The 25093-nt window shown below is 34.5% G+C and overlaps 2 protein-coding genes across 2 annotated transcripts; both read right to left on the reverse strand.

Moving 5' to 3' along the window:
* Positions 1–3047: 3047 nt before the first annotated feature.
* On the reverse strand, positions 3048–3812 carry LOC141705352 (secreted RxLR effector protein 161-like). The gene has a single exon (XM_074508354.1). The coding sequence runs from the start codon at positions 3810–3812 to the stop codon at positions 3048–3050; it is 765 nt and encodes a 254-aa protein (XP_074364455.1).
* A 2852-nt stretch (positions 3813–6664) lies between these two features.
* On the reverse strand, positions 6665–7252 carry LOC141705354 (uncharacterized). The gene has a single exon (XM_074508355.1). It carries the CDS (start codon positions 7250–7252, stop codon positions 6665–6667), a length of 588 nt encoding a protein of 195 aa, XP_074364456.1.
* Between the last annotated feature and the right edge of the window lie 17841 nt (positions 7253–25093).

Raw genomic sequence — 25093 nt, forward strand, 5'->3', positions numbered from 1 at the left:
TCAGTTTTTTGACACTCCTGAAGTCACCATGCCTATGGGTTCTTTGGATGATTCTTCACGTGACACTTCAATAGATTTTCATCAAGACAATTCATCTAATGATCATTGCACACACAATGCATCTTCAATTGATAATTTGAACTTAAGAAGGAGTACTAGAAATGTGAAGTTAACTTCTGTCTTGTGAGAATAATATAAGATCCTGTAAAGGGCCATTCTCTAAAGGTTTTTAGATTAACTCGTTCCTTGACATGGTATTAGAGCTCAGGATGGCAGAAAGGGAACAGAAAGAAGGTCAATGCAAAGAGAAAGATGGTAGATAAGACTGAAGAAACCCATTCAAAATCCAAACCACTACCCTCTATTCTTGAACCCATTGTGCCTGACCCCTTCATGAACATTCATGGTGAACCAATCATTCCCAAGGAGGAACCAATTGATTGGGACACCATCAAATTGCCCACCTTCCTAACCTCTTCTCCACCATCAAAGAAGCAGAAAAGAAGAATCAAATCAACACCCTCTAAAGCCTCAATCAAATTCACACAGAAGCCTAAGCTTAAGCCTCAAGCCTCTAAGGATGATTATGTTCACATCTGTGACATAAAAGAATTTTCAGACATTGAACTCTATCTGGATGAGCTGGAGGAAGTAAGGGGAATAGCTGCCTACAGACAGCTACCAGAAAGACTAGTGTTCAAATACAAAGGAGATGGGGAAAGAACTTGGCCTCTTTACAGAATTCTGAATGAAGGCTACTCTACCTTGATTAAAGTCTACTCAGCCATACAAAGGGATTCTGGCTTTACCAGGACTGCCATGACTGAGATTCTCAACAAGATTGCCAATATAAGGAAAACTTGGAGGGAGCCCAATGCCTTGCCTAGAACATTACTCATTCAAGAAAGAGGAATTACAGTTCACAAATCACCTCATTGGTTGATGGAGTTCAGAGACAACAAAAGAGTCAGAAGATTTTTCAGAATTGAAGATCAGCTCAAGATTGCCAGTAATGAAACTCTCAAGGATATGCAATCTAAGTTGGACATCAATGAAGAAGATGAAGCTGAATTCTACAGACAACTTCAACTTCAAATAGAGGAGAATGACAAGAGGCTAGGAAAGAAAACAAGGGATCAAAGGAAAAGAAATTAATCTGCTCAGGCTAAAGGAGCACCCTTGGAAACAGTGTAATTCTTCAATTCCATCTCAGCATACACATTTTTGCAGCACTTTTGAATTTCTGCTTTATTACAGTTTATATATTTGTCAAGTGTTTTGTTATCATCAAGCTAAACCCAAATTTATGCCTACAGTTCTAGTAGACATAAATAGGGGGAGATTGTTAGGAATATGTGTATTAGTTTGATGATAAGTTAAACAAAACACTTAAGTAGAAATCTAGTGTTTGTAGCCTCAACGGATAAGACCATCTTGGTTATCCGTTGAAGGAGTAGTTTTACTTAGAAATAAGTTTAGTATTGTAGCACATTTCATTCTCTGGATTCAATTTGTAATTCTTAGATGTTGTAGGAAAGTATCAGTCATGTTGACTACTAGTGGATATGCAAATAGGAGGGCTAATTGTAAATATTTCATGCCTTGTAATTTTGTATAATTGAAGAAGTATCAACTAATATTGAAGACCTTCAACGGATAAGAAACAAAGCTTCAACGGATGTCTCTAATGCTTCAACGGATAATATCCATCAACGGATAAGTGCTTCAACGGATAAAGACTTCAACTGATAATGCATCAATGGATAAAGATTCAACGGATAAATCCTCAACAGATAAGGCATCAACGGATGAAAGCTTCAACGGATGCTTAGTTCATTAGCAGTTGATAGTGACAATTCATAAGCTGACAGAGGCACATGGGTTGACAGAGACAAACTGGAATGTGGAAGCCACTTGGAGGAATCAAGAAAATGCAGCATTTCCATTCTGGTGCAAACAAGGAAGTGTTCAAAGATTCACAGATTATCCTAGATTGCATTGGATAGAGAAATGAAGAATAAACATGTGAAGAGCCTTTTTAATTGTATTTTACAGTTTTGTCTTCACTTGTAAACTTGGTGATATATAAACCAATTAGCAGCTAGTAATTAGATATGAATTTTCCAGAACTATTTAGAAAAATTCAGAGAGAAAATCATCTAGTTTGTACTAGGAAGCAACTGTGATTTAATTCTTTGAATCATAGATTTTCTGAAATAACACATCTCTGGTGGAACAACAAATCCTCCAGAAAAGTTTTTAAGTTCTCTGTGTTCTTTACATTTGTGTTTGAATATATATCTGTCTGCATTGGCTTCAAGCAATTTACACACACTTGTTCTCAGAAACACTTAGCCTTAGAAACTGCTCAAAACTTGAAAAAGTTTTAAGATTTACATTCAACCCCCCTTCTGTAAATCTCATTGTTAGTCCACTGGGAATAATACAAATCATCACATGACATCAGCACATAAACAGCTCAGCATGGAGTTAATTATGACAGCTCAGCAAAATAAAAAACTCTCTTTCATGTATAAACAAACACTAGTGCTAGTTGCTTAGTAACTAAGTTTTGCAGAAATGAGTTTTAGGAATGTAGATTGATCTCTCTCTCACTCTCTTAATCAGTAAACTCTCTCTCTCTAATTCATCACAGTATTGTATCAAAATATGGGTTCATCTCTAATGAAAGTATATACGGTATGCTTCATTTACGATAACTGTGTGAGTTTGTTATGGTAGATTTTGTAGAACATAGAATAGATATACACACACAGGACACAATACATAGAACAAATATTGCAAAGGGAAAAGTTTTCTTACTGAACTTGAAAAACTTACAGAGAATAGAAAAGAACTGCTATTATTTCTAACGTCGCAACTGCAACTTAAACTCCTAATAATTAGCTACTACTCCCACTAATCCACTAACTCTCCTAACAAACTAGAACTACTCAGAAGACTAAGTCACAACTCCTACAAACCTGGAAGCTGACTATTATTCAAACTAACATGTTATGATTAAATTCCAACATGATCCCCCTAATCTAAGCATGTTTCTGCAGACACTGAATTCCAAGTAAAGCCCTCATATGTTCGAATTTCACCGTTGCCATAGCTTTTGTGAGTACATCTGCACGCTGCTCATTCGTAATCATATATTTGACTTTAATCTCCCCACGTTCAACACACTCACGATTAAAATGATATCGAATGTCGATATGTTTACTTCTACCTTGAAAAACTGGGTTCTTTGCAAGATCGATAGCTGACTTATTATCCACATAGATGATCACTGGACCATGTTCCACTCCTGTTATCTGAATCAACAAATTTCTCAACCAAACCGCTTGACAGGCTGCAGCTGTAGCTGCCATGAACTCAGCTTCGCAGGAAGAAAGGGCCACACATCGCTGCTTCTGAGAAACCCAAGTAATCAGATTATCGTTTAAGTAAAAAACCATTGCTCCAGTACTCCTCATGTCCTCGGTGCTCCCAGCAATATCACTATCTGAGTATCCTTTCAACAGATGATTACCTGTTCCTTTCAAGTAAATTAAGCCGTAGTTTGTAGTCCCTTTAATGTAATGTAGAATCCGCTTCACCGCTGCTTGATGAAGAACTGTGGGTCGTTCCGTATATCTACTTATAATTCCAACTGCATAGGCTATATCCGGCCGGGTATGGACCAAGTAACGTAACCCACCCACAATACTCTTGAATTGAGTGGCATCTATAACTTTACCCTTCTCGTCTTTGTCTAGCTGGATTGAAGTTTCCATTGGATATTTCGTTGGTCTACACTCTCCCATCCCAGCTCGAACCAGCAACTTCTTTGCATAAGATTCCTATTTAATTTCAGTATATCCCTATTTCTGACTAACCTCCAGGCCTAAATAGTGAGATAGCTTGCCGAGATCCGTCATATCAAATTCCTCCCCCATTTGCCTTTTAAACCTTTGAATATTGGAGATACTCGTACCCGTAACTAGCAAATCATTGACATATACACCTATGATAAACACTTCAGAACATTCCTTCTTCGTGTACACAGCATGCTCATAAGGGCACTTACTAAAACTAAGACTCTCCAGATATTTGTTGAGATAAGTGTACCAGGCTCGTGGTGCCTGATGAAGACCGCACAACGCTTTCACTAACTTATAAACAAGATGTTCTTTGTTTTTCACTTCAAAACCTAGTGGCTGAGATACAAACACTATTTTTTGCAATTCTCCATTTAAAAAGGCTTCCTTCACATCTAGATGGTGAACTTCCCATTCGTTTCGATCTGCCAAAGCAAGCAAAAGCCGCACTGTCTCAAGCCGAGTAACAGGTGCAAACACCTCCTCATAATCAACACCTTGTTTTTGAACGTACCCTTTCGCTACGAGGCGTGATTTATATTTGATAATATTTCCGTTGGTGTCTCGTTTTAATTTATATACCCATTTCACACCAACTGGCTTGTGTCCAGATGGTAGCTCCACTAGTTTCCACATGTTGTTTCGCTCAATAGCCTCAATTTCTGACTTCATAGCTCGTGTCCATGCTGCATCTGTAAGTGCTTGCTTGTAATTCGTTGGCTCCTCTACCCCCAACATCAACATATTCTCATCAAGGAACACTTCCTCACTTTCATCGTACACTTCATAGATAGAGCAAAACTTTCGTGGGGCACTTTCATCGCTGGTGAGTACTACAGTGTTATCCATGTCTGACCTCGTCCGCCCAGTTGCAGATGACAATGTTGGAGTCTGCATTTCTGTATACTCATTACTCTGTGCTACAGATGAGGATGTTGGTGTCCAAACTTCTGTAGACTCATTACTCTGTGGTGAACTAGCTTCCTCCTCTTCTGTGGTATTATCAGTACCAGGCATCATACGAGAAACAATAACTTTGAAGTTATTTCCAGGTAGATTGGACTATGTCCTTTGATTACTCCAGTTCCAGGCTCTTCCTTCTTCAAAAATCACATCACGGCTTACATGGATTGTACCTTGAGCAGGATCAAGTAAACGATAAGCCTTAGTCCCTGCTTCCTTGCCAAGATTCACCACTATTTTACTTCTATCATCCAACTTTATCGTATGCACACTTGGCACTTTCATGTGTGCCACACAACCAAAAACCCGAATGTGAGCAACATTGGGCTTATCACCACTCCAGGCTTCATACGGAGTCATGTCAGACAAAGACCTTGTGGGTAACCTGTTTAATACATATACTGAGTGGCGTATAGCTTCACCCCAAAGGTGTGAAGGCAAATTCATCTCCTTTAAAAAACTACGTGCCATGGCAACAACAGTCCGGTTTCGTCGCTCTACTACCCCATTTTGTTGAGGGGAGTATGGAGCAGTGAAATGTCGTGTAATTCCCTCCTCATTACAATATTCAGTAAATCTTTTAGACATGAATTCGCCTCCCCTATCGGTTCGAAAAATCATAATTGTTTCTCCTGATTCTTTTTCAACAAAAGTTTTGAATTTCTTAAATGCCTCAAATGTCTCATATTTGCCTTTTAACATATATATCCACATCACTCGACTAAAATCATCAACCAAAAGTAAAAAGTACATATTTCCTCCAGCAGTTGTTGGTGAAATTGGTCCGCAAAGATCACCATGAATAAGCTCCAGCCTTTTCTTCGAAAATCTGCTTGTCGAAGGAAAGACTTTCTTGCCTGCTTTGCCATTAAGCATCCTACACACACTTTCTTAGGCTGTATAAGTTCTGGTAACCCCACTGCCATCCCCTTTGTAGACATCAAACTCATTGCTTGAAAGTTTACGTGCCCAAATCGTGTATGCCATAGCCATGTTGATTCTTCCGTATTAGACATTAAACACGTTGCATGACTTGTTTCTAGGAGAATTTTATATATACGATTGCCAGACCTTTTAACTTTCATTAAAAGTCGCCTCTGATCATCATAAATCCATATGTGCTCCCCTTTTATCACAACCTCGTTACCCGATTCTGTAAGCTGACCCAGCGATATAATGTTATTGCGCAGCTCGGGGATGTAATACACATCATGAAACACTTTCTCGTTTCTATCCTTAGATTGAAAAACCACTGAACCTTTGCCTTTTATATCGACTGTGGACCCGTCACCAAACTTGACTTTGCCCGTGATTTCTTCGTTCAATTCACGGAATTTAGTACGATACCCAGTCATATGTTGACTGGCTCCATTGTCCAAGTACCAAACGTTAGATTCCATATTTTGATTACCCCCTTGACTGACCTTAGGCACCATATTCCTTTCGTTTAGCAACAACTCCTTTGGTTCCTCCTTAGAACATTCTGTAAACAACAATGCAGGTTCATCGTCTTGGGCGAACCTCATATTTGCTTCCTGTTTAAATGTGTCTTTGTCCTTGTTTTCTCGATCACGTCGTGGTTTTCTACATTCACGTTCGAAATGACCATAGAACCCACAGTTGAAACATTTGATGTTACGTCTATCACGACCTCCACGTCCTCCATCTCGATTATAATAGTTACCACCACCTTGATGTCTTGACGTCTCAGTCCCTTCTTTTCTATATTTCTCGGCCCAGTCTTCTTTGGTCATAAGTAGTTGCCCTTCTCCAACCCCGCATTTCTTCCATTCATCTTCAGTTAATAACAGCTGTTTGCTTACGTGCTCGGTTGATCATTTTAGACGTTCTTCATGGGCCTTAAGGGACCCAATTGTTTCTTCAATTGTCATGACTTCAAGATCTCCAAATTGTTCGATTGTCGATGTAATTTGGAGAAATTTTGGAGGCATGGCTCTCAACAGTTTCTTAACCACATACGACTCAGCCATGTCCTCTCCCAACTCACGTATCTTAATAACCAGGGCATTCAACCTCATACAAAAATCATCTAACGCCTCAACATCTTTCATCTGCAGAGCTTCAAACTCTGCCTTCATTGTCTGCACCTTAGCTTGTTTAACCCGATCTGCACCCAGACACATTGTTTTGAGTGCTTCCCAAGTCCTTTTAGCTGTCGTCTTCTCTGCAACAGTGAGCAACATATCATCTGGAATACTTTGATATATTGCTGCTAAAGCCAGTTTATCTTTCTTCTCTTCTACAGCAGCTTTAGGGTCCTTCGGTACAATAGCTTCCCAAACACCATGTGCTTCCATAAAGACTTTCATCTTTAATGACCACGCAGTGTAGTTACTTTTTGTCAACATCGGGTAGTTCAGTCCCAATGTACTCTCCTTGCTTTTGTTCGTCTCCATAGCCATTACTCTGGGCATATACTTTGGCATACACCTTACTCAGGCTCTGATACCACGTGTAGAACACAAAATAGATATACACACATGACACAATACACAGAACAAATATTGCAAAGGGAAAAGTTTTCTTACTAAACTTGAAAAACTTACAGAGAATAGAAAAGAACTGCTACTATTTCTAACGTTGCTACTGCAACTTAAACTCCTAAGAATTAGCTACTACTCCCACTAATCCACTAACTCTCCAAACAAACTAGAACTACTCAGAAGACTAAGTCAGAACTCCTACAAACCAGGAAGCTGACTATTATTCAAACTAACATGCTATGATTAAATTCCAACATATTTCACAATTTACGGCTATACTTTGTTATCAATTGCAAATTTTAATAAAATGCTGGTAGAATGTTGGTTGGTCATGAAGTAAATATCAACATTTTGGGGATCCACAAATGAATGTTGAGAGTGAGTATCGTAATAGGCTTACCATGGATTTTCTTGGCTTGGGAACTGGGATAAACAGCGTGAGTGGAGGTGGAGGGGGGATGATGATCACAGTGGTAATAAGACGACCAACTCATGGGACAGGGAAGCTACCATATCAGCTGAGGCCAGGCCTTTCATTCACCACTGTAGCCCTGGGTTTTCAAGCCATCCATGCTTCAAGGCAGGCTCCTGTGTCCCTCTCTATCTCAATGTTTATACACTCTGTGTTGTTTTTTTAGCAATATGTATGATATGTGTTTGCATGACTATATAATTCTGTATAAAGTAAGGTCTATGTAGCCAATAGCCAAAAAATATGGCAGATTATTTTACCATACATATACCAACTTTCACATATAAAAAGGCGCTTAGTGTTGTTATTTTCATGTTTAAATATATATCTACTAACATATTTGATGTACATTAGGGCCAAGGGGGTAGATTATGAAATAATCACCTCTCCTTTTGAATTACTTTTTATCATACTAAAAAATTATTTGTATACATTGTAAGTAGCTATTCTACCATTAGGAGAATGCACAATTTTATAGAACAAAAAATAATTGCATTAGTATTTATTTTTCATGTGCAAGCAAATATACTTAGTATTTTGTACAAATATTTGCTCTATATATGTTTAAAGTGGCAACTATTAGCTTTTTGTGCACGAGATCTTAGCTAGTTGGTGATCAAGGCAGGTGTATGGAGTTGATTTCCATGATCTTAATTAGAACGAGAACATCCAAGAACTAATCAAACTAATCATTAATCTTCTATCAAATAAAGGTGTTTTGAGATATTTTTGTTTTTTTTATTATGCTATGCTTTGAAATAAAAAGATGTAGGTTATAAATCAAAGGCTAATTTTATAATTTTATAATTTTGTTTTAAAATTTGCATTCCTGCTTTGAAAGTTGCTTTGAATCTTTATTAGTTTTCAACATTATATATATATATATATGAAATTGCTCAAATGAGAACCCTAATTATAATGAGATATGAGATCTAATCTCAGCCCTCCATTTTATAATATTTTTTATTTTTCTTTTAATCCCTATCACACATTTCCTTTTCCCACCCAACTCTTTTCTTATGGGTTCTCTTGACACCGACCCCACCCACTTACCCAACCACTGCACTCTCTCCAGCCTCACTACTCGATGCCACCACCGCCACTCCACCACTCCTGACCGGAATGTTCACTCCCCCCCCTCTCTCCTCTCCCACAACGAATTAAATACACACACCACCACACTTTCTGTTTGAGCTCAGTTCATTCCCTGTTAGATCCGCTTTTATTGATTCATCCACTATTAATTTCACCGATCAGAGCTTCTCCTCGAATATTGGCTCTACAATTGCTTCAATCTGTATAGTTTGAAATCTGTTGCTCAATATCATATGTAATTTTCATAAAATTCTGGTGATTCTTCCGATATGGGGGGGGGGGGTTAGTGGATGGTGGTGGTTCTGGTGGTGATTATGACATGGTGGATTTAATTGTGGTGTTTATAATTAATATGATGATTTTTGCTATAATAGTGGTGATCAGAGTTGATGAATTGAGCTTGTGGTGGATCTGGTGGGTATATGTAGTGGCCGGTTGTGGTGATTTGTTTATTCCGGAGGTGATTTTTTGTTTATCGGTTGTGAGTTACGGTAATTTTTTATTTTTTGATGGTGATTTCTAGTTTTTCGGTGGTGATTTTTGATTTGACGGTGGTGATTTTATGTTTGACGGTGGTGATTTTCTGGTGGTCGCCGGAGGTGGTGGTGGCCAGAAATGGTGGTTGCTAGTTGTAGGAGGTGGTGATGGGTGGTAAGTAGAAAGAAGAAGATGGAGTAGATGGTCGGAGAAGATGATGATATTTAAAATAAATGGTCTAGATTAAAAAATAATTTAAATTTTTATGGTTGAGATTAGATCTCATATTTCACCAAAAAAAAGTTCTCATATATATAGGGAGTTGCTCAAATGAGAACCCCAATTAAAATGAGATATGAGATCTAATCTCAGCCATACATTTTTATCCCTAAATATAATTACAACCATACATTTTAATTTTACAATTCATCTTTTTCATCTACCTCTCTGCCCAATACACCCACCAACCACCCACAATCACTACCCATCACCACCACGTACCAGCCGCTGCTCCCACCGCCATCATTCCCTCCCCACATATCAGATTCCCTTCCTCCCTCCCTCTCTCGCTCTCTCTCTCTCTCTCACTCTCTCTCTCTCTCTCTCTCCCTCCCTCCCTCCATCTGCATCGTCATTATTCGTCGCTTTTTTGGCCAAACAATCGTGCGTCTCCATACCGACCGGAGTGTCGTCGTTTTTATGATGATTTAGTCAAAATTTGTTCCTTCGTCATTTGAATGGTTGTCACCGGAGGTGGTGGTGGTTGATGGGTGGTAGAATTTGATAGAAGATGGAAGAATATTAAAATTTATAAATATTAAATAATAAATTAACGGCTAGAGATGAATATGTTTTATTTGAATGAGTGGATATGATTAGATCTCATATCTCGCAATACTAGAGTTCTCATTGGAGTAAAACCCTATATATATATATTGTTTTGAAAGTTACATTTTTGCTTTGAAATTTAGAATTAAGCCACTTTCGTTATTAAATTTACACTAAACACTTGTAAAATTAAACTCATGTACACACTTAACTTGAATAAAGTTTCATTAAAAAATTTATTTTTTACATATAAAATTTTGGTTGTATATTAAATTCTTAATATTCCATATCTAAATTATTTAATTGCATATTTGAACTTCATAAGTAATATTTCACATCATCTCTTTAAGTTTGTAAGACAATTTTAGGATAGTGCTCATGAAATAGACAACTTGTTCATGTTTGTAATACCAGGGTACAATTGATATATTGATAATATATGAAATAGACAACTTGTTTACGTGGATAGTTAACGTACAATCGAGAACATATTTCATAAAATGGATAACGCTTGTTAAATAGGGTTGATATGTAAAATCAAATTATGACCCCGCATAAAAATATTTCATACCCTAGCAACCTTTTTTTGGCTTCACATATATAATATTATGTCACTTTAATTAATTGCTTTCTATGTTTTAAGTATAAAATTATAAATAGTGATAATTTTTTTTATTTTTTTATCTTTTAACTCATACCCAAATGACATTTAAGTATTTTTTTTCCCTAAAATTAGTTTGTAAATTTATCGTAACAATACAATGTATTATGTGAGAAAATTCAGACTTTTTTAGAATATAATGTAGAACCTTTTACTTGACCAAAGTCACAAAATTCACAATATAATATAAATTTGTCAAAGGAATCGCATTGTATTGGCTAGTATGCACGGGGATTAAGGTGGCAAGCATTGGCTAGTATGCACAGGGGATCGAGGTGGCAAAATATCCTATACAATGGTGGCTCGAGGCAAAAATATCATAAATGACAAGTCCTCCTACAAATAAACTGACTGGTTTTTCAAAAGTTCCGACATGGACACTCCTCCCTGATCTTGCTGCGAATTATAAAACTCGACATGTCGAGGCATAAGATTTTCTAGCCAAGCTTCGACGGATCCGTTGTGCCGGATTGTATTTTTTTAATGTGGTCCACGATATGATGAAAAATGCAAGAGTAAATTCATATACATCTCATATGGTACCCACAAAAGAGCAAGTAAATGCTTGCCTGAGTCGCGGTTCAAATACAACAAAATCTAGAAGCTAGTGCCATGGCGTTTTACAAAAAGTATGACGTAGAGAACCAAGAGGTAAAATCTTAAAAGTTCTCAATTTAGATTTAGTAGTGTTATTTTAAAGCATTTTAACATCATATATATATTAGGCTATAAGAAAGGTTCAAGAAAGTGGTGATGAAGACATCAAATCCAACCCTGCGACCAAACTCTTTGTGCTAACGAATGAGGGTATCGAAAAAATTGAACTTTGAGGGACACATTTTTTGTTATATACATGAATGATCAAAAGAAAAATATTAAAAAATATAGGCATAAAATAAAATTTAGGGGCCCAATTTTTAATTTTTTTTAAAAAGATCACTTCAAAAATAAGATATTTTTAGTACTTAGTTGAACCGACATAATTATTATTGATATCTTACTTTTTATCATTCTTTCAATTTATTATCCCACCAAAAAAAAATCGCTTGGAGCTTTAAATATGGATGACGCCACCATCATGGATGTCGATTATGGATGACACCACCGTCAGCGGCAATGAGGACGGAGATGAAGAGGATGCCGAGCTTTGCGAAGACGAGGAGAGTGGCGCAAAAAGAAACAGTGGTGCGAAGAGCGTTATTCAATTTTATTTAGTTTTTGATTTAATAATGCTTTGAGCTATTATTTGAATTTTCATGTATACATTTAGTTGTATGTGTGCTTCGAACATTTATCTATTAATTTGATTGCTTGCTTAATGGAGTACAATAAGCAAATGTAGTTACTTTAACAATTGGTTGGTTAATGTATATCATTTTTATTATTTTTGGTTGTTGTTGACATTAATGTTAGTTGGTTATAATTGTGGTGTGTTTGGAGTTGATATTGTACGTGACTGCATAGGAGGAATGTCAATTGTAGAACCCAAAAAAGTTATTCTAGAGCCAATACCGGCTTATTTGCAGAAATAACAATCAAAATTAATCATTTGTTGGTATGAAAAACCGACCGAATTAATAACATATCGAGTGGATTCATACAAAAAATGACCGCCTCCTTATGAACAGTAGGTATAAGTTGGTTGTTTTTAAGTTTAACACTAAAAAAATGTTAACACGATATCAACCAATTCAGGAGCTCATAGACATTTTTCTTGTAATATTCAATTGTTAAGGATATAAAATGACCGAATTATTGATCGATAATTCAGTTGGATTTAATTGACGTATAAGGACATGTGTTACTGGACTCATGTTTTTAATCTACAATGACGGATTTGGCGTTTAGCCTGTTTCTTTTAGTTGGAGTTATCATGATATATATATAATCTACTTATATAATAAATGTCATGAAATAAAAAAATACAATATAGAAAGACAAGGAGACCAGTCCCTCACCATGCACATATGGCCAAAAGGTAAGTGTAATGTCCAACATCCACACTACCTTCCTCTTTATCGCTTCGTTGCACCTAAATTTTCATTAAATGTGACTTTTTTGAGATATTTTCTAAATATATTTACTTATAAAAGAAATGGTTTGTAAATTCATGTGTACCTCCAACCTTCAATAATTTGCAAAACAAATATATAAAAAATAATTATCTAATATGGGGGTTTCACGGTTGAAAAATTGTTATAAATATGAGAGTATGTATTGAGATATGTGTTACATATATATAGTCCCTACATATTTGAGCTTTTGTATGTTTTTCTAGTAAAATAATAAAAATCAATTTGAGTTTCCATAAAATCTAGTCCTGCCATGGCTTCTTCTCCATCAGCTACGTCTAAAAGAAGAGGGAGATATCTTTGGGAAAATGCAAGTAAGATCTGCTCTATATATTGTGGGTGCATGTGTGTGTATGTATTAACTGTCAGTTTATATATATTTTTTCTTTTACCGTTACCTGGAAATTTCAAGGGGATGAGTCAGACATATATGATTTTTGAATTGTTTTTCGATTGTTTAATTTGTTCATTTGATGGTTTGGGATATGTGTATATATGTAAATGACACGTCCTGATGCAGAGTTTGTAGCACTTTCCCCGCATAGTCTAATGGCAACAAATCGATTTTGGTGTGAGGTGTGCAATAGAGGTTTTCAAAGGGAGCAGAACTTGCAGTTCCCTCAATAGAGGTGTGAGGTGTGATTTGAGGTTTTCAAAGCAAAAGACAAACGATGAATTCAAGAAAAGGGTTTACATTTTCCCTGAAGTTGGTTGTGTTCATCATGATCCCTCAAGAGCACTTGGAGATCTGACTACTATCAAGAAGCATTTCTCCGGAAAACATAGTGGCAAAAAAAAATCCGGCTGTGATAAATGTAAGAAGAAGTTTGCTGTGCTCGGTGACTGGAAGGCTCATAATAAGATCTGTGCTACAAAGGAGTATATTTGTGAATGTGGAACTACCTTCTCCACATGATTGAGTATATTTGGTTTATCTTTTAGTTGTGCTCTAGATGTAATTAACCGAGTTTGTGCTTGAAATTGTGAATTGATCTAGAATTATTTTTATGGAATCTCTTTCTCAATATAATATGTGTTTGGAAATTGAATACGAAAAGAGTTTGAAAAATTCTCTTAAAATACACTACAAGAAAGTAAGCCTAAATTCAAGTGCATAAACTCAACCGACCTAAATTCGACCGATTTCGCTTGTTTCCTTGGGCAAGGCTAAATAATGCGACCGGATTTTTTGTGCGGTTGAATTGTTTGTGGGAATTTTCCCGCCAACTGAATTTTTTAGCGCTCCTAAATTCCACCGCTAGCGGTCAAATTTAGCCTTACCAAAATGGTGGGCTATTTGGGACCAAAAAAAATTTCCTTTAGCGATTTTATTTTTACTTCTTATGAGTTGAAATAAGCCCTGCAAAAAATTATTATCTTAGCGAGGTTATTATATTCTCGATATCATTGTGAGTAGTGTTACTTGCCCAAAATTGTGTACAAAAATTTGCACAAAATGACATGACAATTGATTTGTGATATTTTAATTGGGGCTGTTGATGTGAATACATGTGCCATTCGAGTTAAAACCAAACACATATCATTTTGTACACAATTTTGTATACAATTTTATGCACCAAACATTTTCCTATTATTATTCCTTTTATCTTAGACTCCATTTCTTTTCTTCTTTACAACATATTAATTATAATTTCATACTCTAAGACTTGGAATTAAACCACAATTAGAAACAGTGCACATTTGACCATAAAGAGCTTGTTTTAAATATAGTTTTCTTCATGTATTTATACCTACAAAAAGTTTTTTTTCAAGTATGTATCTTAATTAATATCTACTTATACAAAGAATGTTATTTAAAAATTAAATAATGACTTATTGCAGGCGTGAATGTTTTACCCATCATCGTTCAATTTGTGAGGCTCTTAATGAAAAGATGGCAAGGCACACAACAAATTGCACCCCCTACAGCTGCATGGCTTCTGGCATTGTCGCCAATGCTAGTAACACTAGCTCCACGAGCCTGGGCCCAGCTGGAGGTTTACTAATCCCATGGAGCCATCAGCAACACTTAACTCCCCTGCTTGGACAAGGGGCCTCAAGCCCTTATTCGTTTACGAGTTTGCTATCAAGCCCATGGGTTGGATCTGCTTTTAGTAGCTATGGGGGAGCTTTGGGAGATGGAACGAGTGGTGGTGGTGGGAGAGTGGGTGGAAGTATCTTACAACAGTATGGAGGTGGCATGGAGCCTTTAAGTGATCAGATGAATGTTGCATATGGAGGAATGATGTAGGATGTGAACAATGCACTGATGGAATGTTGATTGGTGAGGTGAATAACAATGTTTTGGTGGAGCAGCAGATGAAAGTTCAGAGTGAGTATGGTGATATTCTTAGCAGGGATTTTCTTGGCATGGGAAATGGGATGAACAGCTTGAGTGGAGGTGAAGATCAGAATGGTGGTAATGGAATGCTTTAGGTCATCAGGACTCTCTTCCCTTCCCTATCTCATTTTAAATTGTATTTTACTTGCTTTGCCATTTATGATGTTAATATAATTACTATATGGAGTTAATTTCCATGACCTTAGAACTTGAATATCCAATAAATAATCAAACTAACCATTAATTTTCTATCAAATAATGTTGTTTTGGTATATTTTTGTTCTTTTTTTTATTATCCTCTACTTTGAAGTGAAAAATATTGTTTTAAATCAAAGGCTAGTTTTAAATTTTTTTCATTTTGTTTTGAATGTTGATTTAGATCTTTATTAGTTCTCAACTTTATATATACATTTTGTTTTAAAAGTTGAATTTATGCTTTGAAATTTAGAATTAAGTTACTTTTCTTATTAGATTTATACTAAATACTTGTACAATCCAGAACATATACACACTTAACTTGAATAAAATTTAATTAAAAAACTTAATTTTTACATATGAAATTTTGATTATATAATAAATTTCTAATATTCCAATGTCTAAATTGTTTAATTAAATATTTGAACATAGTAAGTAATATTTGAGGTCTCTTTAAATATTTCAAGTCTCTTTAAGTTTGTAAATTTGTTATTCAATAGACAACTTGTTAAAATTTGTAAATTCTAGAGTACAATTAATATGGGACAACTTATTTACATGCATAATTCTAGGGTACAGTTGATAAAATGTTAGATAGAGGCCATGTGTAGAACCAAATTATCACCCTCCTTTTCTTTGACTTGTCATATATAATTATAAATCATTTTAATTAATTGTTTTCTATATTTTATAGAATCTATATGAAATGAATTAAACTACTTATTTTCATATGAAGAAATTAGGATAGAGGACAACCTTTGTTTTGTGTAGTAATTTAAATATTTTAAATGATATAAAGAAATTAGGATAGAGGACAACCTTTGTTTTGTGTAGTAATTTAAATATTTTAAATGCTCATTTGCATTCATATCCTGTTAATTTAAAGATATAGTAATTAAATTTTGTCATTTCCTCTTTTATCTCCTTTACCATCTTTTTGAATTTCAAATTGGTTTTATATAATCTCTGCTTAAACAAACCTTATTCACATGATATTTTTATGCTAAAGTGGTTACAAACCATTCAAATATGATAGAAAAATTTATTCATTTTTTTGAAAATTAAGTTAATATTTTGGTTAGAAGTAGAGACTTAGTAACAAATTCCTATGTTAATTTCAACAATATAATTAATTACAAGAAACGTGGTCCCAATTGTGATTTCATATAACTAATAATTATCTAAAATTAAAAAAAAGACTTTCATCAAATTAATAACAAAAGTAAATTATACAGAATGATTAATAATTATACAATAGTAGCACAAATTCAAGTTTAATGTGACATTTTATAACAATCAAAAGTTAAAAATATCATAGCATATAAGAATATTCTTTTCATCACCAACTTATATATCACTTTTTAACTTTCCTATATTTAGAAATGCAACATCCATAGGAAATATAAACATTTTTCTCATGAATTTTTTTAGTTCTGCAAAATACACAAACTTGGCTTGATAATTACTGATTTAATTTAGTTGCTTTTTTTTCTACAATTTTTGTATTTAAATAAAATGATTTAATAGATAATTTGGTTTAGTGTATAACATTTATTTTTCATGTGCAATCAACTGTATTTAATATTTTGTAACAAATATATGCCGGAGAAAATAATAATAATAGTGTTTGGTATATTTTTGTTTTAATTTTTATTATGTTCTACTTTGATAGTTAATTTTGAGTCAGTGGCCAGTTTTATAATATGCTCATTTAGAATCTTTATAGTTTTTAACTATATAGTACATATTTTGTTTTGATTTGGTAGTTTCATTTCTGCTTTGAAATTTGAAATTAGTGTAAAATTTTACATCTATTTAAATTTGGTAATTTGTTACATATACTAATTTACCTGCAGGGCTCATGAAATAATTTACTTGTTTTTACATAACTGTAGGCTATATGGACAAGGGCATTAAAGTAGGGTTAACATTGATAACCAAATCACCTCATAAGCATTCAGCTGCCCTAACAACCTTTTCTTTGGCGGGATATCATTATATTCATTTAACTCAAATATACAACCTTAACTCAAATATTATAACTCTAACTCAAAATATATACATTTCTGACTCAAATGTTAGAACTTTAACTAAAATTTATTTCCTAATATTTAAACACCTACACCTTTAAATCTACAACCCTAACTCAAATATTATGATTAAACAAAATATCAAACTTTAGGCTAATCAAAGTATAAAAAGTACTCCCTCCATCTCATAAGTCTTCTTTGATTTGTGCCGGTCAAATTGACCTGAAATTTATTAATAATTTATAATTGTACAAAATAAAAAAATTACATCACCGGAAAGTAGATTTAATCTACTTTAATATATAATTTTTAGTTTTTTGAAATAATATACGAGTAATGTTTAATCGTTAGTCAAAAGTTGGTAAATTTGACTTGTATAAAAGGAAAAGTGACACATAATATGAGATGGACCGAGTATATTACACAAACCCACAACCCTATATTGCTGCTAGATAAACTATCAACAGTTAAGGTTTAATAAAGTGTAAAAGTGAACTAAACAAACAAAATATTTACTATATCAATTTTAAAATAACAGTTAATTTAACTTAATATATATTTTTTTCAAATAAAAAATATGTAAAAAAAACCAGGCACCTAAACAAACAAAATCTTAACTATATAATTGTTTCAAGAGAAAATTGCATTTTGCACCCCTTAAATTTGTGTAAAAATTAATTTTGTATACCCACTTTTAAATATTGCAGTTTGCATCCCTTTCTTTGAAATCCCTTTCAAATTGCACCCTTTTTGCCATATTTTGTCAAATTTTTAGCCCAAATTCTTGTCTTCAATAACATAGTTAATCTATTCTTGAAAAGGAAATATGAGATATATTGTAGGAGACAACAATTATGACTAAATAATTTGGTAAAAATGTTGCATGTTGAATCGGATTTCAAAGTAGGGGATGTGAACTGTAATTTGTATAATTTAATTTAATTTCTACAATTTTAGAATAAAAACAGTAATATATATTTGAAAATAAATGTTACTATATTTGAATATAGTAAAATCGCAAAAAAAAATTAGAAAAGTTAGTATTTTTGGTAATTTCTGATGTTACAATTACCTCAACTTTAAATTGACATAAAACTTGTGATGTGCACTTTTTAGGGCAACATGCACACTCGTATAAAAAAACAAAAACAATATGCACCTTTCTTTTTCTTTAAATTTAGTTAAATAAACACTTTCACTTTTTTTTGGGTAACATGCCCAGTGTATTGTATACAAAATACTTAACATCTTGGCCAACTTAAAATAAATATTAAAAATGTCATGATGATATTTTTGGGTCAACAAGTATTCTCGACTACCCAAGGTTCCGAGGCAACGATGTGGACGGGGAGCCGTCGTGGTTTCTCGAGAGGGAGCCGCCTTGGTCTCTCTCGAGACAGACATGAGATATCAATTATTACATATAAGAGTATTCTAAAGAGTTCTATTCATTTAGATTATACTTGAAAATTTGTATATTATTACATATACCCTAATTAAAAATGAAAAAAAATGATACATAAACTTGTAGGCCAATGATCCTTTGATAAACGACTTTCTCCTTGAATTACTCAGTACAAGTGCTTTCGAGAATAGTGCTCCGGTGACTCATATTATTGAATATGTTAGCAAAGTCAAGACAATTATAAAAAGAGATAAGGATATGAATCTATTTTTGACTTATTAACATTCTTAAATTTGTATGCAACCCATGCTATAAGCTGTGACTTAAGCGTGACTATATATACTACAAGTAACATGGCCTTTATCGGCCAAAAGTAATTCAATGAAAATCAGCCGCTATTACCAACTAGAAATTGTAGTCATTTTTTTTGGTTTATGAATCATAAAAATAGTTGCTTTTAGTCATAATCTACCAGACTTATTTTTACTACAATTCGTGTAACCCTTATGCCATTGCGTACATTATTAATGCCAATCATCCAAACATGTTCATATCTTGTAAGTCACAACACAAAAATATTAAACTAAATTAAATTATAAACAATAAAACATACTATCAAACTATTAGACTATTAATAACCCACATAATACATAATGATATATATTTACAGATTAAACCTTAATTCCAACAATTTAAATTCCCATCATAAACAATAATAAAATTAACAAAAGTTTAGAACAAACTAGCGACCTAAGCGCCACCGCCGTTGCCTACTACATCCTCACTGTCTCCCTCCACGTCTTTGTTGTCGCCCTCTATATCTTCCCTATCCTCCTCGCAGCTCCTGCTCCCTCCACGTCTTTGTTGTCGCCCTCTATATCTTCCCTATCCTCCTCGCAGCTCCTGCTGTTATTTTTGCCACAGCCTTGTCGTGCCATCTCTGACACCTATGTGCGTAAGTTAGAAACTTTGTAAATAACTAAAATAGCTAAAATTTGTAATACAAAAATATGTAAATATTATAAAAAATATCTGAAATAATAAGTGTATAATTTATTTATTTGTCTTCCGCCTCATAACCGAGGTTCATATTGTCCAACCAAAGAGGTGGCCCGCAGCCGCTACCCTTAGGGTGCACACTAGGTAAATCCCACAAGCTCACGCAATAGCCTGCAAATCACGTGAACCAAGATAATAGTCTGCGAATCACGTGAACCAAGATAAACTACACTTAAGCGTTAGACTCTGGTTCATGAGGCATATTCATTAATTTTCGTCCCGTGGGATTCGAACTTGCAACCAAGAGGATAATTATCCCCTCTTTAACCAACTGAGCCAACCTTGCCGGCGCATTTGAGAAGGCTTCAACACTACCGGAGAGATCATGCTGCATCTCCCTTGGCCATGGGTCGCTAAATCGGTTAGATAAATCCATGCGACTACAATGTCTCATGTTAACATGCAGTGTGGAACCCATGTTGATTGTGTGTCGTTAAAAATATATGACAAACAGATTTATGTCCGCAGTCGTTGTGAGATAAAAAGATGATGATATAATTTAAGTGACAAAATTGAAACATGTGAGAAATGTGGTGCTAGCTAATTTGAACAAATTTTTTCTTCTTTTTGATTATGTTATTGGTCAAAATGAGTTGTCCTATATGCATAAAATCGAGGACAAAATGACATAATATTTCTATTATTCTCTAATTATATTTTAATGTAGTACTAATCTCCTAAACTAATAAACTAATCATTTTTGCTAATAAAATAATTAACTTTTACTATTGTTTATTTGTTAATTTTTTGCAATTTATATTGTGAATAATTTTTTAGGGGCCATTGAGTTAGAGATAATTGCCTATGAATCATATAATTAATATCAAAATCATATGTCATTTAAATATATCTTGTAATTCAAGGTTACAAGAATGAAACTGACCAAGACATTCAAAAAGTAATAGAAAATCCAAAATCCAGCTGGAATCTATATAATAAATGACAAAAAAAGTCAGTGGGACCTCATTCCCAGCTGCAAATGTGGCCAAAGGGGCGTGCATAATCCATAACATTACCATTACCTTTCACCACCTTCCTGTTTACTACCTTCCTCAATACAATTAATATGGTGAAAGAAATGCTTTTAAATATTTTTTTAAAATTAATTTTGGCTAGAATTAACCCTGGAAGGTACCTGAGTCAAGTGACCATGGTTAAAATGTTATTATAAATTTGAGAGAGGATACAAATAGATCACATACATCCCAGGCTTTGAGTATTCTTCTACTACAAATCAATTTTAGTTTCAAGAAACACCTAGAGAAATGGCTTCATCTGCAACTTTATCTGTTATGGCTTCTTCTGCCTTACCAAGTGCTGCTGAGAGAAAACAGCAAAAACGTCGAGGAATTAATTCAAGTAAGATATTATATATACAGAGATATACGTGCGGTGTGAGTATTTTGGTCTTAATTTATCTTTGTGTCTTCAAGGATATATATTTCAATAAATCTAATGTCCGGGTCACAATGTTTGTGACATGGTTTTTTAATCTGTTTATCTGACGTCTCTATATATGTGTATGTATGTGACAGGCCCAGATGCTGAAATTGTCGCACTCTCACCCAAAACTCTGTTGGCCACAGATAGGTTTTCGTGTGATGTGTGTGGGAAGGGTTTTCCAAGGGAGCAGAACTTGCAGCTCCATAGAAGGAGACACAATTTGCCAGGGAAGCTCAAACAAAAGACAAGCCATGAAATCCGGAAAAAGGTTTTCATTAGCCCTGAAATGGGTTGTGTCCATCACGATCCATCAAGGGCCCTTGGAGATATTACCGGAATCAAGAAACACTTTTCTAGAAAACATTGCGAAAAGAAATTTAGCTGCCATAAATGTAACAAGAAGTATGCCGTAGACTCTGACTTGAAGGCCCATAATAAGATTTGTGGTACTAAAAAATATAAATGTGAATGTGGAACTACCTTTCCCAGGTGATGGTCATACCACAAGTCTCTCTTTTAATTCTAATTGATTACATAAATAGTTTTCTGTTTTCGTGTTAGTTGTGATGTATCCAATTAATTAGCATTGGAGTTTGTGCTTAGCACTGCAATTTAATAGTGGAAGTGATTTCGTAAAGTTCTTTTTCTGGTATCTCTTGATATAATCTCTGTGTTTGGAAATTGCAGAAAAATTGTTTTAATATGAACAAATTATAATTTTCTATCTATAATTAACTAAAGGTTAAGTAATTACTTGCTGCAGGCGTGAGAGTTTTACCTACCATCGTTCCATGTGTGATGCTGCTTGTATTTCTTAGGACCTCAGCGCTTACCACTTGCACCAAAACTCCGGAGTGTTAGTGAGGTGCTACTTTATTCCCTTAAAGGGAACAGCCAGCGCCACGTTTCGAATAGGCAAGATGCTGGATATACCCAACAATCCCCCCCAGCATATTGCCACCAAGCAAATGCCTTACGTTGGGACTCGAACACGTGACCTGCTCTGATACCACTTCTTAGGACCTCAGCGCTTACCACTTGCACCAAAACTCCGGAGTGTTAGTGAGGTGCTACTTTATTCCCTTAAAGGGAACAGCCAGCGCCACGTTTCGAATAGGCAAGATGCTGGATATACCCAACAGTATTTCCGCAAATGCTAGTAACCCTGGCTCCATGTACCTGGGCCCAGCTGCAGATTCACAAATTCCAGGGAGCCATCAGCTACTCTTGACTCCGCGGCTAGGACAAGGGGCCTCAAATCCAAATTCGTTTACTAGTTTGCTATCAGGACAATCCATAGGATCTGCTTTTAATAGCTATGGGAGAGCTCTGGGAGATAGAATGAGCAGTGTTGGAGTATATGGAGGTGGTCGCACCTTGGAAGAAATGTACAAGAATTGGAATGTGGGTGGTGGGAGTTATGGAAGTGGTGGAGGATATGGCGGTGGCATGGAACCTTTAATTGATCAGATGAATGCTCCACGTGGAGGAATGATGTCCGATGTGAAAAATGCTGGTGGAATGTTGGTTGGTCCCGAAGTAAATAACAATGTTTTGGGGGATCCACAGATGAATGTTGAGAGTGAGTATCGTAATAGGCTTACCAGGGATTTTCTTGGCTTGGGAACTGGGATGAACAGCGTGAGTGGAGGTGGAATGGGGGGTGATGATCACAGTGGTAATGGGACGACCAACTCGTGGGACAGGGAAGCTACCACATCAGCTGAGGCCAGGCCTTTCATTCATCACCGTAGCCCTGGGTTTTCAAGCCATCCATGCTTCAGGTCAGGCCCCTGTCTCCCTTTCTATCTCAATGCTTATATGCTCTCTGCTGTTTTTATAGCAATATGTACGCTATGTTGCATGACAGTATAAATCTACATAAAATAAGGTCTATGTAGCCAAAAGGGGAAAAATATGGCACATTATTTTACCATACATATACCAACTTTCACATTTTTTTTTTGAAAAAGAAGGAGCTAGTGTTATTATTTTCATGTTTAAATATATATCCACTAACACATTAGTAAATTGCTGCTGAGGAAAATAGTCACCTCTCTTTTTAATTACTTTTTATCATAATAAAAAATTATTACTATATATTGTAAGTAGCTAGTCTAGGGTAATGTGAATGTAAAATTTTATAGAACAAAAAAATAATTGCATTACTATTTATTTTCCATGTGCAATCAAATATACTTAGTATTTTGTACAAATATTTGCTCTATATATGTTTAAAGTGGCTAACTATTAGCTTTTTGTTCAGGAGATCTTAGCTAGTTGGTGATCAAGGCAGGTGTATGAAGTTGATTTCCCTGACAGAACATCGATAAACTTATGAAGCTAATCATTAATCTTCTATCAAATAATGGTGTTTTGGGATATTTTCTTCTTCTTTATTTCTAATATTCTCTAATTTGAAATGAAAAATGGTTAGTTTAAATATAAGGCTAATTTTATATTTTTTTTCATTTTTTTCACAAAGTTGCATTTATGCTTTGAAAGTTGATTTGAATCTTTATTGATCTCAACTTTATATATAAACTTTGTTTTGAAAGTTGCATTTATGCTTTGAAATTTAACAATTAAGCCTCTTTCCTTATTAAATTTACAATAAACACTTGTACAATTAAGAACATATATATACACACTTAACTTAAATAAAGTTTCATTTAAAAGTTACTTTTAACATATAAATTTTGGTTCTATATTAAATTCATAATATTCCACGTCTAGTTTGTTTAATTACATATTTTTTTTGACAAACAAAATAGAATGTATTCAATAAAATACGGGAACATAGTGCGAACAAACCTCCAATTGATAATAATGGGAAATAAATAAACTAACTAAACAAATAGTCGTCTTATTTTCACATTGCTTAACAAATAAAATAATATTTTTTGAAATAAAAAGATTATAATAACTTTCCCACCAATTCAGCGAACACAACGTTAAGATAACCTTCACATTAATTGCCCAATATTCAGAATTTTTAGTTACATCAACTAAAATCGGAGGAAAAAATACCCCAAACTATTAATAATCTTTAGTTGTGAAAAATTAAGCAGTTGAGATATTCACCGTCTCAGTTTAGATGCAAGAAATCCAGATCCTAAAAACTGTATAAATTGTTTCTAACGGAACCACTGCAAAAGACACAAATACTTTAAACAAAATATACTCACACCCAAAAAAGATTTGGAACAAACTTGATAATAAGGTACACGAAAGATCTCACCAAAAAGAATTAGATCATAACCATAAAAGATGTTTATTCTAAATTTTGAAAAAACATAAAATAAAAGAGAATATGGAAGAGTGAAAATGATTAAACGGTGATAGAGTATTGTAGATATACTGAATGAACGATAGAATGGGAAAGAGCCGCCTACTCTCATTGGAGAGAGTACGAGGGTAGAGAGAAGATGGAGTAAACATATGAGTTAGTTAATTTGTTGATTTTGTGAATATTTAATTGTATATTTGAATATAATGAGTTTTATACTTTGTTATGTTGGAATTATTTTTAATCTAAACTTATTTGGTTTGTGTATTTTATTTTGGTCCTTGAATAAATCTACGTGTCTGTAGTTTTGATAGTGCAGCAGACTTGGTCTCAGGTAGTTGCAGTGTTTTAGGAGTCTAGTTTAATAAGCTGGAGATTATCATGGTCACGTAC

Source organism: Apium graveolens, unplaced genomic scaffold (assembly GCF_009905375.1).
Source record: "Apium graveolens cultivar Ventura unplaced genomic scaffold, ASM990537v1 ctg8820, whole genome shotgun sequence".
NCBI classification, from domain to species: domain Eukaryota; kingdom Viridiplantae; phylum Streptophyta; class Magnoliopsida; order Apiales; family Apiaceae; genus Apium; species Apium graveolens.

Bases quoted from the DNA above. Each gene is read 5' to 3' on its own strand.
- LOC141705352 (XM_074508354.1), bottom strand. From the start codon at position 3,812: ATGGGAGAGTGTAGACCAACGAAATATCCAATGGAAACTTCAATCCAG.
- LOC141705354 (XM_074508355.1), bottom strand. From the start codon at position 7,252: ATGGCTATGGAGACGAACAAAAGCAAGGAGAGTACATTGGGACTGAAC.